This window comes from Amblyomma mixtum, chromosome 6 (genome assembly GCF_055824585.1).
Source record: "Amblyomma mixtum isolate Tamu chromosome 6, ASM5582458v1, whole genome shotgun sequence".
NCBI classification, from domain to species: Eukaryota; Metazoa; Arthropoda; class Arachnida; order Ixodida; family Ixodidae; genus Amblyomma; species Amblyomma mixtum.
Window position 1 is genome coordinate 28,496,596 of NC_143017.1, and position 14,171 is coordinate 28,510,766.

General features: G+C 46.7%; 1 protein-coding gene across 1 annotated transcript in view; it reads right to left on the minus strand.

Moving 5' to 3' along the window:
- LOC149338485 (uncharacterized) overlaps nucleotides 1-8,986 on the minus strand; it is a 199,353-nt gene extending 190,367 nt beyond the window's left edge. Inside the window, exon 1 of the mRNA XM_089547718.1 lies at nucleotides 8,620-8,986. Coding sequence (XP_089403844.1) covers nucleotides 8,620-8,950 — 331 coding nt within the window. The 5' untranslated portion in view covers nucleotides 8,951-8,986. The remainder of the gene's footprint in view (nucleotides 1-8,619) is intronic.
- Nucleotides 8,987-14,171: the final 5,185 nt, after the last annotated feature.

Genomic DNA, 14,171 nt, shown 5'->3' on the forward strand with positions numbered 1-14,171 from the left:
ATTCAAAGCAAGCTGCCTCCCAGAAGCACCATCCACTTTCCTCAGCTAAGAGGCTGCCAACCCACTAATCCCGGCTGCATTTTCCTTCCTTTTAAGCCCGCTTCGCCGGCGGAAAAGCCATCGGTCACTTATCATTCCCACTGCATGCACTGGCCAAGACCCCGTCTTCATCTTTATTTATTATGTGACATCGCCAACGTCACTTCATCCTCTACTTTTCAGGAACTTGTAACCGAACACCTTCAATGCTAAATAATATTCCCTGTTTTGTTTGCTCATTTCATTAAAATCCCACCCCTTATGTAATACTCCCGATACAAGGGGGCCTTTAATGAAAATAAACCGAACAGAACTGAACTCTGTTTGCTGCTCCTATTTATAACTTTTTATGACGTGACCGCTGTCGTTTTCCTTTCCATCAACTCCTCTACGCCTTCCGTTATCGAAATTTCACTTGATCTACCCACTTGTTCCGCCTCCGCCCACCTTCATTGCCGAGAACAAGTCTATCGCCTATGCGAAGGCTGGGCTTAGAGCAAAAGAATGCACTAGAGTGAAAGCAGCAGTAGTAGTCATCGGAGGTAAATACAACAGCTTTCGCAACTTTTGCAGCAGTAGTAGTCATCGGAGGTAAATACAACAGCTGTCGCAATTTTTGCATCTGGTGTCTAATCATACTATAAATTTAACGCGACTGCATTGGGCTCCCGTTCTTCAGAAGATCTGGCGTCGTCGTCTGCGTTGTGAGCGAGAAATCTCCGACGAAGCAACCCAGGCGGGACACCTAAGTCACGTGACCTTGTGACGTGATCATCACCTGGCCACCGGATTGTGAGCAAACTGACCATCGTGGCAGGTAAATTAATGATTCGTCGCGACAGGTGGCTAGGTAAGAACAACCTGGGTCGCACAAGCCCCACCGGTGGCAGCACCTGCCATCGCAGGGCAGTGGCGCACCGCTTAACCGCTGCACCATTGCGCCCCGAATGACATGAAGGCTACCCAAGACTACGCATGAGAGTGACCGATTCCGTGTCATTATCAACATAATCATCATCAGCCTCACGACGCACACTGCAGGGCAAAGGCCTCACCCATGTCTCTCCATTAACCCTGTCCTTTGCTAGTTGCGGCCACCGTAAACCCGCAAACTTTTTAACCTCATCCGCCCACCTAACTGTCTGCCGCCCCCTGCTACGCTTGTCTTCTATTGGAATCCACTCCGTTACCCTTAAGGACCAGCGGTTATCTTGCCTTCGCATTACATGCCCTGCCAAAGCCCATTTCTTCCTCTTGATTTCAACTAGAATGTCATTAACCCGCGTTTGTTCCCTCACCCACTCCGCCCGCTTTCGATCTCTTAACGTTACACCTATCATTTTGCCTCGTCAATTCCGTATGTAATGGCATAATCCATTAACGTCGTCACGTCATATGCTGCAGACGGAGCTTAATTGTCCCCTCCAATTTTTTTGATCCCATGGTGAAACAATTATCCTCAGAATATGCAAGGCAAACCCGGGTACGTTATAACATGCCATCATAAAGATGCACGGAACAGTACCACCTTTGATGCACTATTCCAGACCGATGCCCTCATGCGGTTTAAGTGTGGTCACGCGCTTGTCGAGACAAGACAAATGTCTCCATCCTTTCCAGCGAGCATGACCGCCAGCAGTACCGGCATTCCAGCAGACATTTTTATTCGCAAAAGCAGCGAATGGCAGCGTTTCCTCGCATCATAACAGACCCCACTGCACTTCCACTCACCGGGCTCTTCGATCTGGGAACTTCTGAGGCTGATGGTGCCGATCGGGAGGCTGTTAGAGTTTTAGTATAGGGTTAGCGTGACAGCGTTCCTAAGGGAAATTACGTTCGCTTGCCGCATGCAACTTATACCCAAAGACAGTATTAGTATAGCGTTCTTAAAACGTTAAACGTGATTTGCTTGACATAAAGGCGAAAGGTCCTCCTAAAAAGGGCGCCACTGCCGTTAAGTTACCAAAATATTAGATTTCAGAGCCTTTGAGCCCAATTACTACAGCAGCAGCAGAAACTGAGATAAAGTGAAATAAAGAAACGTAACACAGTGGCGCCTTCTGGTCAAGGCACTGCTGAGTGCAAACCATGGCAAAACGTTTCCTACATGCAACAATATATTTGTGCTATATCCTTTAAGTTCATCAAACAACGTGACAAAGCTCGAAATCTATTTTTGTTTCCTTCCGGGCGCTTGCGTAACGTTCCGGCGTTCCGGTATGCGTTCCGGGCAGTTGCAGACGGTGCAGCGCAGCTTGAGGTCCCATCAGGCTTGAGCGCGCCAAAATCGAGAGCTTAGCACCGCGTGTACTTGGGCTGGAATCGGCTGTAACTTGTTTTGGAATGGGGGTGACGCGGAGGCAATCTGGGAGCGGGGAAGGGGACAGTAATGTTGGGGAGATAGGTGGAATTGAGAGCAGCTTGTTGAATGATCCCTTGTCTGGTGCCAGAAAGACGGGTCATCGGCTAGTCTGCGCGCTCTTCTAAGAGGTCTCCCACAGGTCCGATGAGCCCTGTAGTATATAGGCACTCAGTGGACGTGCGCATCGGAATATTGAAGACGGTGTTGTACAATGAATGAAGTGCGCCTTCAATCTACTGTCTCTGATGTTGCCGTAAAGTCAGAAACATCACAAGCGGCCTAGCTCGTCTGTCGTTTGATACGAACTGCATGCTGCTGTGCTACTGCCGTCGCAACTCACCGATGAACTGACACTGTGCGCATGCCTACGGGGATGAAGTGGGACATGCGCGTCAATGGGCAGTATGGGCCGAGTGATTAAACTGGACGGGGACCTTAGGACGCCCTCCTACGTCGACGTACCACTGTTTTCGTACTTTTCTTTGACACAGATTGAACATCCCGTACAGCATCCTGAGGGAAACAGTGAAAACTGATATTTTAAGCAGTATTGTCTTAGTGCTTTTGGTGCGTTCGTACAACATCGACGTTTTCCCCAATGTACTGACCAGCATTTTCCGGCCTTGCCCTGTGAGTTAAGCTGCACTTGAGGCACGGAAGAATGCTGAGGTAATAGGTGTTCGGCTGAAGGATGAGTTTTAACACATGGAAAAATCACCGACCGGAAGACTTTCCTTCGGCAGCACAGCACATCTTGACTAAATTGAATACTAAGACACGCGGCTTCGGGCGAGGTGGAACCGCTACGCATCCCACCAGAAGCCTGGGTAGGAAAATCAGGCGACTTCGTTGAAACATTGGGATCTTTGCACGCGTTGTGCTATATGCTAAAACACCGGAGAAGTAGGCTCGAAAGCATACACAGGAGCTGCATGATCACCATGGTCCTTAAGTGGACGAACAAAAAGCTGCAAGCAAAAAGAATGTTAGAGGAAGGGGCATACGCCATTCCAACAGAGGACAGCAACAACGATCCCTCCATTGTTATTCACTGTGTGTCGAAAAGAACTGCTAAAAATTTGAATTAGAACGAACTGCATGTCAGAAGAAAAGATAAGACATTAGCTACACCAGCTTTGCGTACGATATTGTCCGTGTAACTCAAGGAACAACCGAAAACGCATTAGTGGAGATACCCAAACTGGCAAAGTAGAAACGCGGCTGCCATAATTTACGTGAAAAAGATTGCGGCAACCTTCAGTATCTTTGTTTCGAAAGAACAGTTCGCAAAATGCAGTAAGGCGGTGCCAGCATTGCGGAGGTATATGTATTTCAGCCTTGTAGGGTCAACAGAACCAGGCGTTTAGAAAAAAATTGTCAGGACACTAGGTTTGCGTAGGTGGAACAGATTACCGAGAACCTTATGAAAAAAAAAAAGAATGTACAGCCGGGGACAAAAGTCTCTGGACCGCGTGATCCGCAAACAAAACCGATAGCTCTACTACCAAAATCCGGCTGTATTCCACACTTGTGGAGGTGAAAGAAGAGAATATTGAATGTCACTTTCACAAGTGTGCTCTACAACCGGCGGCTAATAATATAGCTATCGGCTTCATATGGCAATTACGCAGTCCGGAGACTTTTGTCTCCGACTGTACCTAAGAGTCGAATCTTGCCAGTAGTCGCCTGCCGTACCGGACCTTCGACGGTAACCAATACAATGAAATTTAGATTAAGGAAGGCGTAGAGGACTTGATAGAAAGGAAAACACCGTGGGCACTTCATAAAAAGTTTTGAATAGGAACACCAAATAGAGGGAATAAAGATGAAGACGGGGACTTGGTCAGTGTATGCAGTGTGGATGATAGGTGACCGATGGTGTTTTCGCCGGCAAAGCGGCCTTAAAGGGAAGGAAAATGCAGCCCGGAACGACTCGCTGATGAGATTGGGACCTCAACTGGGAGAGGACATTAGCGGCTGAAAGAGGATAGCGTGATTGGCCATGAACGAGAAAGGCCCTTGCACCGCATAGTCGTCTTAACGTGGCTGTTCATCAGGATTCAGAAGAACATGAATGGCCGGTTACGGAAACATTCCATCCACTTCAAAGTAAAATTTCAGCGGCTGGTAGGACTTTCGTGCGTCGTAACAAGGCGCTACTACAGTAATTAGTTCGGTGACTTGACAAATAATGAGGACGATTTGGAGACAGCTGCGGGGCATCTTTGCAAAGTTGCCGAGAACAGTAGGTTCATATTGCATGACTAATATTTTGCATTACTGGAACAAGGCTTATCACGGAGGATGCATACAAGTACTTACTACTCTGTCGAATTCATACCTGGGGTTCTTCAGATAAATTAGATGTAAGCTCTTCACACTCAGCGACTCATCGTCAATGCGCCTAGCTGTAGTTCTTGCTGGGCGAGTTGGGTTAGGGTTTCTGTTAAGCCCAAACTGCGCAGACGTGAAGGAGACACACAAGAGACGAGGCTAAAGGTACGAGCGCGAACTTTAAACTGATTTTATTGCGTTTAAGTGAAGGCTTATAGAGGCAGCGATAAAAAAAAAAAACACGCCGAAAACTGGGATAATGAGTCAAGCCTATGTACGCCAAGTGAAGGTTGCATAAATTTGTTCTACAAGTTACGCAGTGAAAGCAATGTCTCACTGACGTAAGCACAGCCGTTTTCTTACTCTGGTATGCCTCCAACAGTCCGCGTGCTCTTTCTTCTCCCTGGAATATTGAAACTCTCAATTCATGGCTTACGAGCTTTGGAACCGGTGCAACGAGCGGGCAAGTTCGCGCCTCCCTTCATTTTTTATCGATAGCACGTGCACCATTGTGGGGTCATTAACGCAGTGACCCCTGAGGCTTCTGCACACACTTCTACATTTTCGTGGAATTTGATAGACGACAGCCCTGGCACATTTTTCGAGAGTCTTCTCATGCTTCGTTCCGCATCCAGTTGTTCGAGTTCCGCCACTGATTCTGGGCACAGCTCGGCGAGCTTTCGTGGTGCTGAAAAAAACCACACGATATCCAAGACTGTTTGCCACCTTTTTTTTTACAGTGTTGTGGGTGACTTTATACATATAAGGCACAGCAACGAGCTTCGTCGTCTAAGCGTCTGCTCATTCCTCTTGTCGCATTCATCGTTTAGACCGTTCGTAGCCAAAATCAAGTTTTCGCTCGTCCAGCCAGCCTCGTCTTGTGTGTGTCTTTCCTGTTTGCGCAATTGGTTGTTAACAGACGCGATCATCAGGACATCACCCGAGATATAGGAACCGGTATGCAGTCGACAGACTCTGTTAATTCATGAACAGGAGCTTACCGATATGCCCTGAACAGAACATAACATGACTGGTGTAGCCTTCCAACCCTTTCTCACGGACCTAAAGGCAGGAGACTAATGAAGCTCATGATCAGGTTAACGGTGGCGCAGAGAGCGATGGGTAGGAAATGGTACGTGTAGCATAATAAGGCACAACTACAGTGGCCTGCACTTGGTAACCGACGTAGTTGGGGCAACAAATTTCGGTGGGACATATAATGCGGTGCCTAGTACAAATAGCCGGTAGCACAGTAGGTTAAAGGGCAACGGTAGATGGAGGCCGAAACTCACGTTGAGTGATGGGGAGAGGGAGTTTTCGAGGCGAGGAGGCGGTGGCTGACGAAATAAATGAGCAATTGGAGATCAGGAAAAAAAGGAGAAATTGGAGGCCTTTATTCCGTAGTGGATGTATGGCGGCTGATGATGACCATGACAGGCATAAGCCTCTTTCCCACTTAAGAACCTCGCCTCTGGATTCCGCTATTCAAAGATGCCAGGGGGCGTTTTGTGAAAGGCGAAGGTAGTGACTGCTTACATTCTCTAGCGACGCTTGGTCACACGTGAAGTCCTTGCCGTCCGCCGTCGCAGGGACTCTGCAGCGGATGGTGTCGACGTGTAACTCACGACGAGAGGGTGACGAAGCGCTTCTTTCAGAACGAGTAGAAATTGCACTTCTCTGCGCGCTTCTTGAGCTCGACGACGCTGAACCTCATGTTTTACTTTTAACATTGGTTTCTTAAGTAGAACTTTTATCATTTTTCTATACCGGACGCTTGCGAGAGTAGTGCAGTCGGAGGGTCATAACAATGCCTTGATAGGTTGGTCGCTTAGCTTCTGCGGAAAAAGTAAATTTCTATGCGAAGTGAACATGGCCAATCATCTTTTCAGCTTCGGAGCATTCTTCGTAGACATCAAATTTGCGAAGAAACGCGAGGTTTTCCGTCGTAGCCCTCGCCTTTACTTATGTTCTTAGCTGGTGGCTGCCGTAAATCAGTCCATGAGGTGGTTCACATACAATGGTTCCGTGATCAGTTTTCCGAGGTAGTGCAGATACCTTGAACGGCACTTAGGTTCTACAACAGACCGGACTGCAGACAGCCATACTCGTCGTGGCAGCTTGGAGACGACGTCCTGAGAACGTAGCAATGACCGACGTGCAGCCTGAACTTCTTCGCTATCAAACTGAGAGGTTAATGCTAGTAAACATCACTAAACTCTGGCGTGTAAAACGTTCTCAACCGACAAGAGAACACAAAAGCGCGCAAGATCGCGGTGCAATGCGATAGCAGGGTACTTTATTTTAGTGCGAAATCACGAGATGCTATCAAATTGATCCATGATTAGTCCGCTAAAAGGTGCACCCGTTTTAGGGTATGTAGAAAATAGTGGCGAAAACATAAATATATGAACCTGTACGACCACGGACGCACCGGCTAGTGCTTCTAAATGAATTCTGGGCATAGCAGGCGCTCTCGCTGAATATTATTATAATGTCCTTAGTCTTAGAGCTTTATATTCTTTGGAATTCGGGGGGTAAAATTGAGGTTCAATAATGTGAATTCAGATTCTAGAGAAACGGGGCATTCAGAACAGCGCTCATGTTGTACGTTTCCTTCCGTCATCATTGTCTTGTTTGCGCTGTTTTAGAATGAGAAAAATTACGTTCTATAGGTTTTTGTTGGGTTATTTTTTTGCTAACAATTATCCACTATTAGCGGGTGAACTTTTCCGAGATATGACATGTCTTATATCTTGCACAATATTATTGCAATCAATAAATAAATGGCAGCTTCTTTATAAAATCCGTTATTTCTTTCATTCTGACCACAGCAAACACTGCAATAACAGTGATTTTTTCGGGTTTTCTCCCATCCCCATGTGCAGCACGGAAATGGCGAAAGCATTCGTTCATCATCACAGCTCCCACTTTGAACGAACGATCTTTGCAGCAGGATATGTCCGCTAAAATGATCACGCTAAGAAGACGTCCAATCAGTGCCTGTGTTTTGATCGCCTGCTTTCGAAAGGCACTTGCCTTAATTATACCTTGAGTAAGCAACGCTACGATAACAAGCGTTAAAAGAGGTTTAAAATTACCACGATTTCACTGCTAACACACCTCAAGTAGAAGTACAAGCAACCCACTAGTTTCCGTGCTGTGCGTTTAGCGTTGCAAACTGAGAAAGTACGGTCGCTAGAAGGCGAATTTCTGGGCAGGTAATGGGCTAGAGTTTTTAAAAATATTTGCTAGGTGGAAAAATCGGGCACCGAGCTTTACCCGAAAATTAAGGGTTGTAAATATAATGAACTTCCATTTCCAGCCTCCCGGACAACCTGCTACCTTTACAAAAGCGATCATTGCCAAGATATCAGCGTTTATTTAAAGTGCAGTCACAGATTATTTCCGCTCGAGAGAAAAATTAGTTCGCGAAGGAAATGTTACTGAGCTTTGTTTACTTATTTGTTGCTGCGCCGACAGCCTACGAGCACGTCAGTGTGCTGGGACCACTTTTATTACTTAAATTCCAAGTGACATACTCTGCACCATCGAATGCGATATTCACTGTTGGGCTTTATGAGCACTACATAAAAGGATGCTATAGTATGAAAAAAGAGCGTCCGATAATGATTTTAATGAAGGAAGGAAGCAGTAATCAAACATTCCTTGACCTTAACCCGTCGCCTCTGAAAAAACGATGACGGAGCGCCAATTACAGCCGTAGGGGCGTCTAAACTAACACAAAACGTCCGTTCTGCAGCTGCCGCGCCGCCCGAAATCTGTCCACACCCAGAACGGTAAACACGTTCGGTTCGGTTTGCAGACTAGCCGATAGCGACGTGCGTCGGCGTGTTTGTAGTGCACAGGCGACGAGAAAAACTCACCCGTGGGAGGCGTAACTCCGGAAGCAGTGCTCACAGTCACGCTTGCACCGAGGAACAACAGGAGCCACATCCAGCGTGGTGCGCCTTGCAAGGCGAGCCGACTCGTCGCCGGCGGTGCCGACGCGACGGCAGGGCTCGACGAGAAGGAAAACATCGCCCGTCCGCCGATGCCGCGTGGCCCCAGCTCCGCTTCTTCCGCACGCGCGAAGGAGAGACGCCCGCGGGCTCCGGGAGCCGGGTTCAGACTCCGCTCCGAGAGGGAGCCTCCGGAACACGCGAGATGGGGAGCTCCGGACGCGTCACCCTCCTCCCGACTCTCTCCCCGGCTCATTCTTTTTATCGTTCCCTCCAAACACACTGCGTTCTCTTCCACGTGCTCCTCCATCTCAAGCTCCTTCCCTCCGGTTCCACAGATGCAATTTGTTTTTTCTCTCGTCGTCTGTGACGTCACGCACGTCGACGCGGACGCCGACAGGCGGCAGGAAAACGCGGGTCGGAGCCAAGGCCGCTGACGCCGGCCGACGCTAGGGTGCAGTGGGTGCGCTCGAGGGACTGAAAGCAGGAGGAGCTGTTCCGCATTCCGACGCTGGGCGCTACATTCGACTCCGATACAGCGTTCGGCGCTTCCCGACGAATGCGCTATTTTTCTGCCACGCTACTAAACGTCTCTGAGCTACGAGGAGGTGGGCCGCGAGGCGCTGGAGAATCTGAATCAGAGCCCTCCCCCTTTCTGGTCCTCGAGAAAAGAAGTTAATAAATGCAGAGCTGCCGGTTCCAGCAAATATCTTGGAATGCCATGTCTTCTCGCTTTCACTAGACCCCACAAGCAGGACATCATTTCGGTTTCTAGTATTGGGTTCGCACTGCGCAACCTTTGGTTTATAGCCTCCGGGAGCTCATCCACAACTTTGACGAAATAAGATGCATTTTTCGAAAGCGCTAAAACAACACGGACAAAGAAGACAGGGACAGACAGGGACACGGACAGACAGGGACAAGCGCTGCTTCTGTTTATTTCATGAAACCGCAAGTGCTTCATAAAGTGGTCAAAGGCTACCATGATACAGCAGAAGACTACATGCGCGATGAAAAAGTTGCTGCCGAGGCTGACAGACACAAGAAGAAATGTGAAAGATTACGTTGATACAGTGAGGAGAGCGAGTTCTTTTTCAACAACGAAATAGTGCTCGTCCCTGTCTGTTCCTTCTTTGTCCGTGTAGTTTCAGCGCTTTCGAAAAAATATAAAACGTGCACCAGCTAGCCCGATACAACACTTTTCAAAATTACACATTTAACATATGTGGTTACAAATTGCAGCGTAAAAGTATGCGTACAAATAAACAGTGCATGTATTGCAGAAGAACAGTTGACAGCGGCGCAGCCGAACCGCTAAGGGCAATCGGCGCTCAACACGACGAACTAACTCCGTCCTCTTCACGTTCCACGCAGAGCGCAGCACCTCGTCCCTACCATTATTCATGACTACGGCCGTGACGCAAGCTCCGGCAGCAGTAGCACCATCCCGGTGATAAGATGCAGCAGGTGCGTGGAACGGTTCGAGGCGAACCACATGAACAACGTGAGTCGCAGGGCGGGTGGACGACGTCGGAGAATCTAGGGGGATAATCTCGTAATTCAGCACAGTAAGCTGACGGAGCAGGCGGTAAGGGCCCCTATACAGGGACAGAAGATTTTCAGAGAGCCCGACGCGGAGAGTGGGACACCAAAGCTCGATGTTGGCGGTCGTAAATTGACTTATGATGGACTTCGGACGCAGAAAGGCGGGTTTCAGAAAAGTAGGCGGCTTTCTTATTGCGATGAAGAAATAACTGATTACGGTAGCAATTGCTGTTTCTTTTCTCTAATGCGTATTCATCTGCTTGAAAGGTTATAGTACATATTGCCGGTGTATTTTACGGCTCACCCGTCCCGTATGATTGGTTTGCTGACAAATTTTGCCGCCTACTAACCGATGTGTGCGCGCGTTGCAAAATTTGTCCTAATTATCTTTGGTGATATCGGGGCATTCTGTCTGAGCAAGTGATAAAGATGAGCACTCTTTCTTGCAGACTTGTGCAGATATTCACCAAACTCAGTTGATTACAAAGCCCACGCGATCCGCAGGTACCCCTGCTAACATTCTCGACTTGATTCTAACCATTAATTACGGTGCTTGTTCTAAAAAGTCACCTTAGTTGTCTATCTAACCATGACACATTGCTGGGGACATCAATCACCGTATTCTCAAAAAGAAAACCACCCCCAAGCTGATCAACTGTTACAACAAAGCCTATGACTAGATGACTAGATGACTAGATGACTAGATGAATCTCGAATTAACCTCTTTTTCTCGCCTCCCGTGCCCAGCAATAGTGGACAAAATCATTTTTCAACGGGAAAGAGTTTATGAAAGCATTTTTTTTCATTTATTGCAAGATTTCACTATAGCAATCAATATATCCGCAGATCTTTCGTCGACAGGCCTGCATTTTTTGCTATTAACGTTTTTGCGGTCGTCAGAAGCGTTCGTCATTGGTGTTCTATAACAGACTTAATTGCTCCATGCGAGTGATGAAAAAACTTTACAAGAATGATTTTGCTGCACATCGGAGGAATGGACCATTACCTTCAATATATCCGTGAGAGTACCCTACAGTTCTACAATATTCAAAATTTGTGTGCAACATCGTTGGACATGTTAGCTGGCTGTTCTTTCCATTCCATTGAACAGAAATGGACACTGTTTGAAACCAATCTCATTAACCTCATTATAGAATTCACTCCGGTTGTCACAATTATAGTGTGCAGTTGAAGGGGGCTTGGTTCAATGAGCGGCTGCAAACAGCCTATAAAAATGAGAAGCGTTTGAATATGAAGGCAGTTGCTGACAATCTATTCGCTACTTGGGAAAGCTACAAAAAAAGTGATAAATATTACCAAAGGTTGCTTAAAGGTGTCCGTCCCCAGTACAGTGATGTCTTCCACATTTTGATATCTAATAACCCCACAATATTCTGCAGCGTAATTAAACCGCATTCACGTTCTGATTTTTTTCTTCTCAAATTCTAATGGTCGCCATCTGGACGGTGCATATTTCGCTCAATTCTTCAGCGATTCTTTCTCATCTGTTGCCACTATTGAAATCATTACCCGTTCACCAGTCCCGAATTCATTTGATGATTATTCGTGGCCCCAAAAGTCAATAGTGCGGAGGGTGTTCTTTCTTCGCTAATTGATCTTAAAGGTTGAGGGTGTTCTTTCTTTGTTAATTGACCTTAAAGGTTCTACAAGCATGGATCCTGTCGTGTTTAACAACGAAATTCTCAAAAACTTATCTCAGAGCATTTTTCAAGTGTTATCTGCACTTTTTCTCAGTCATTAACATCTGGCTCAATCCGTCATGATTCGCGTGCAGCTTAAAATCTGGCATCCGTTCTGATCTTGTATACCATATACCCATTTCGTTAAACTGCACCTTCTTGAAGCTCCTTGGACAAGTCGCACATACCGAAATCATTAATTATCTTGAAGATCGTAACGTTGCATCTAATGATCAGCTCGGTTTCACCACGAATTTTGTGGGGGACCCAGCTCACTGGATTTACTAACGACTTACTACCATAGACGCCGGGATTCGAGTCGACGCTTTGTTTCTATATTTTTTCGACGTATTTGCGGGGCTTGTCCACCATAGACTACTTCTCAAGGTATCGCACCTCAGTGGTCACCTTTAGGTTCTACCATGCATTAAAGACTTCCTCTTGTCTCGCGTTCAGTTCACCTCGGTTAAAGGTTCCAACTCCTCACTGCCTAAAGACACATCTGAGATGCCGCAGGGAAGAGTGCTTGGTACCTTGCTCTTTCTAATATTTATTAATGATTTACCAAATAGCGTGTCTTCCCAATTTAAACTGATTGCTGACGACTGTTTTGTGTACCGAACCATTAACAGTGACACTGACCGCCAATCTTTACAAATGGACCTCGATTCAATTAACACTTGATTTTCATCGTGGCTTATGACCACAAGCAACACTAAGACAAAGCTTGTCTCCTCTACAAGAAAATCTTGCCGCATCCAAACACATTCACTGTTATTGATATAAGAGTTGGGACAGCCTCCACTTGCAAGTATTTAGAAGTTTACTTTCAGTCTGACTTCACCTGGAACTACCACATTAACTTGATTCTACCAGTTGCTAACGGTTCTCTCTCGTAAAGCATAACCTTCGGCCTGCTCTTGCGTAGTTGCGAAAGCTTGCTTATACCAACTAAATTAAAACTAAAATCGAGCACGCTTCCGCCATGTGCGACCCGCATGAAGCCTACATCACAGATAACAAAGAATCCACGCAGCACCGTGCTGTTCGTTTAATTTTCTTTTTTTTCAGAATACTCACGTTTCAGGAACGTCACGACGTTAGAAGCTCGTAGCAAAATTGCTCGCTTAACACTTTTTTTCACAAAATGTACTATCATCCGTTGCTTCATGATGTTTTCTTTCACTCCCTCTCAGCAATATTTCCATGCCTCTACCAACCTCTCAGACCAAACGCATCATGCCTCACTCCAACTTTTTCCAGCTCTTTCATTCCCAGAACCATGATTGACTGAAACCGGCTGCCTTCACCAGTCGCAACTGAAATAACAGTTACCTTATTTCAAGAACTTTTAAAAAATCAAAAAGATGTGCCGTTTTTTTCTAGTCCTGTATTGCTCACTTGCAGGTGTTTGATTTTTTTTAACTGTTTATTATGCTTCTTTTTCATGATGTTCATTTTACGTGTTATTGTTCCGCCACATTTTGATACCTGTAGCCAATTTATTGCGCTATTCCTAGATCTGTTTATTGTTGAGCTTATCATGTTAGATGTAGCCTGTTGTACTTCTATGTCTGCATTTTTCCCCGCTTCGCTATGTAATACCTGGATAGTGAGGGCCTTTAGGAGTTCCTTGAAATAAAATCAATACCAGGCTAACACAGAAAACATGCCTGTCATTGTACGATTGAAGCGTTGGGTGGGGCCATTAGTCTGGGGATGATAGGCTGTAGTCAGCTTGAGCTGGGTGAGACAGGAGTGAAGAAAGTCGTCTCCTGGTAGAAAGTAGCGGCCTCGGTCCGTGAGGGGTTGTCGTAACGTAGTACGGTGAAAGATGTCGTCTTGAAGGAGTGTAACGCAACTCGTTGGTAACGGATGCGTGATTGCGTATTTTGTAGCATAGTCTGTGGCAACAGCAATTCACTTAATGCTTGAATTTGTTGTTGGAAAGGGTCAGAAGTTCGAGGTCGACGGGATATAATGGATCATGCGGAATACCAATAGCCTGAAGGGGACTAGCCGGCAAAAATGATGCTTCTTTCAAGCGCTGACACAGATTGCAGGCGGTGACATATTGCGGCACGGAACTGTGAAGTCCTGGTCAAAAGAAACGGAGGTGTGCCCGGTGCACATGTGGGGCACATCAAGATGTCTAGCGGAGGGCAGATCCTGCAGTTCTTGCAAGACAGCCGACCGGAGCCTCTGGGTCACCCCGTACAGCAGGCCAGTCCC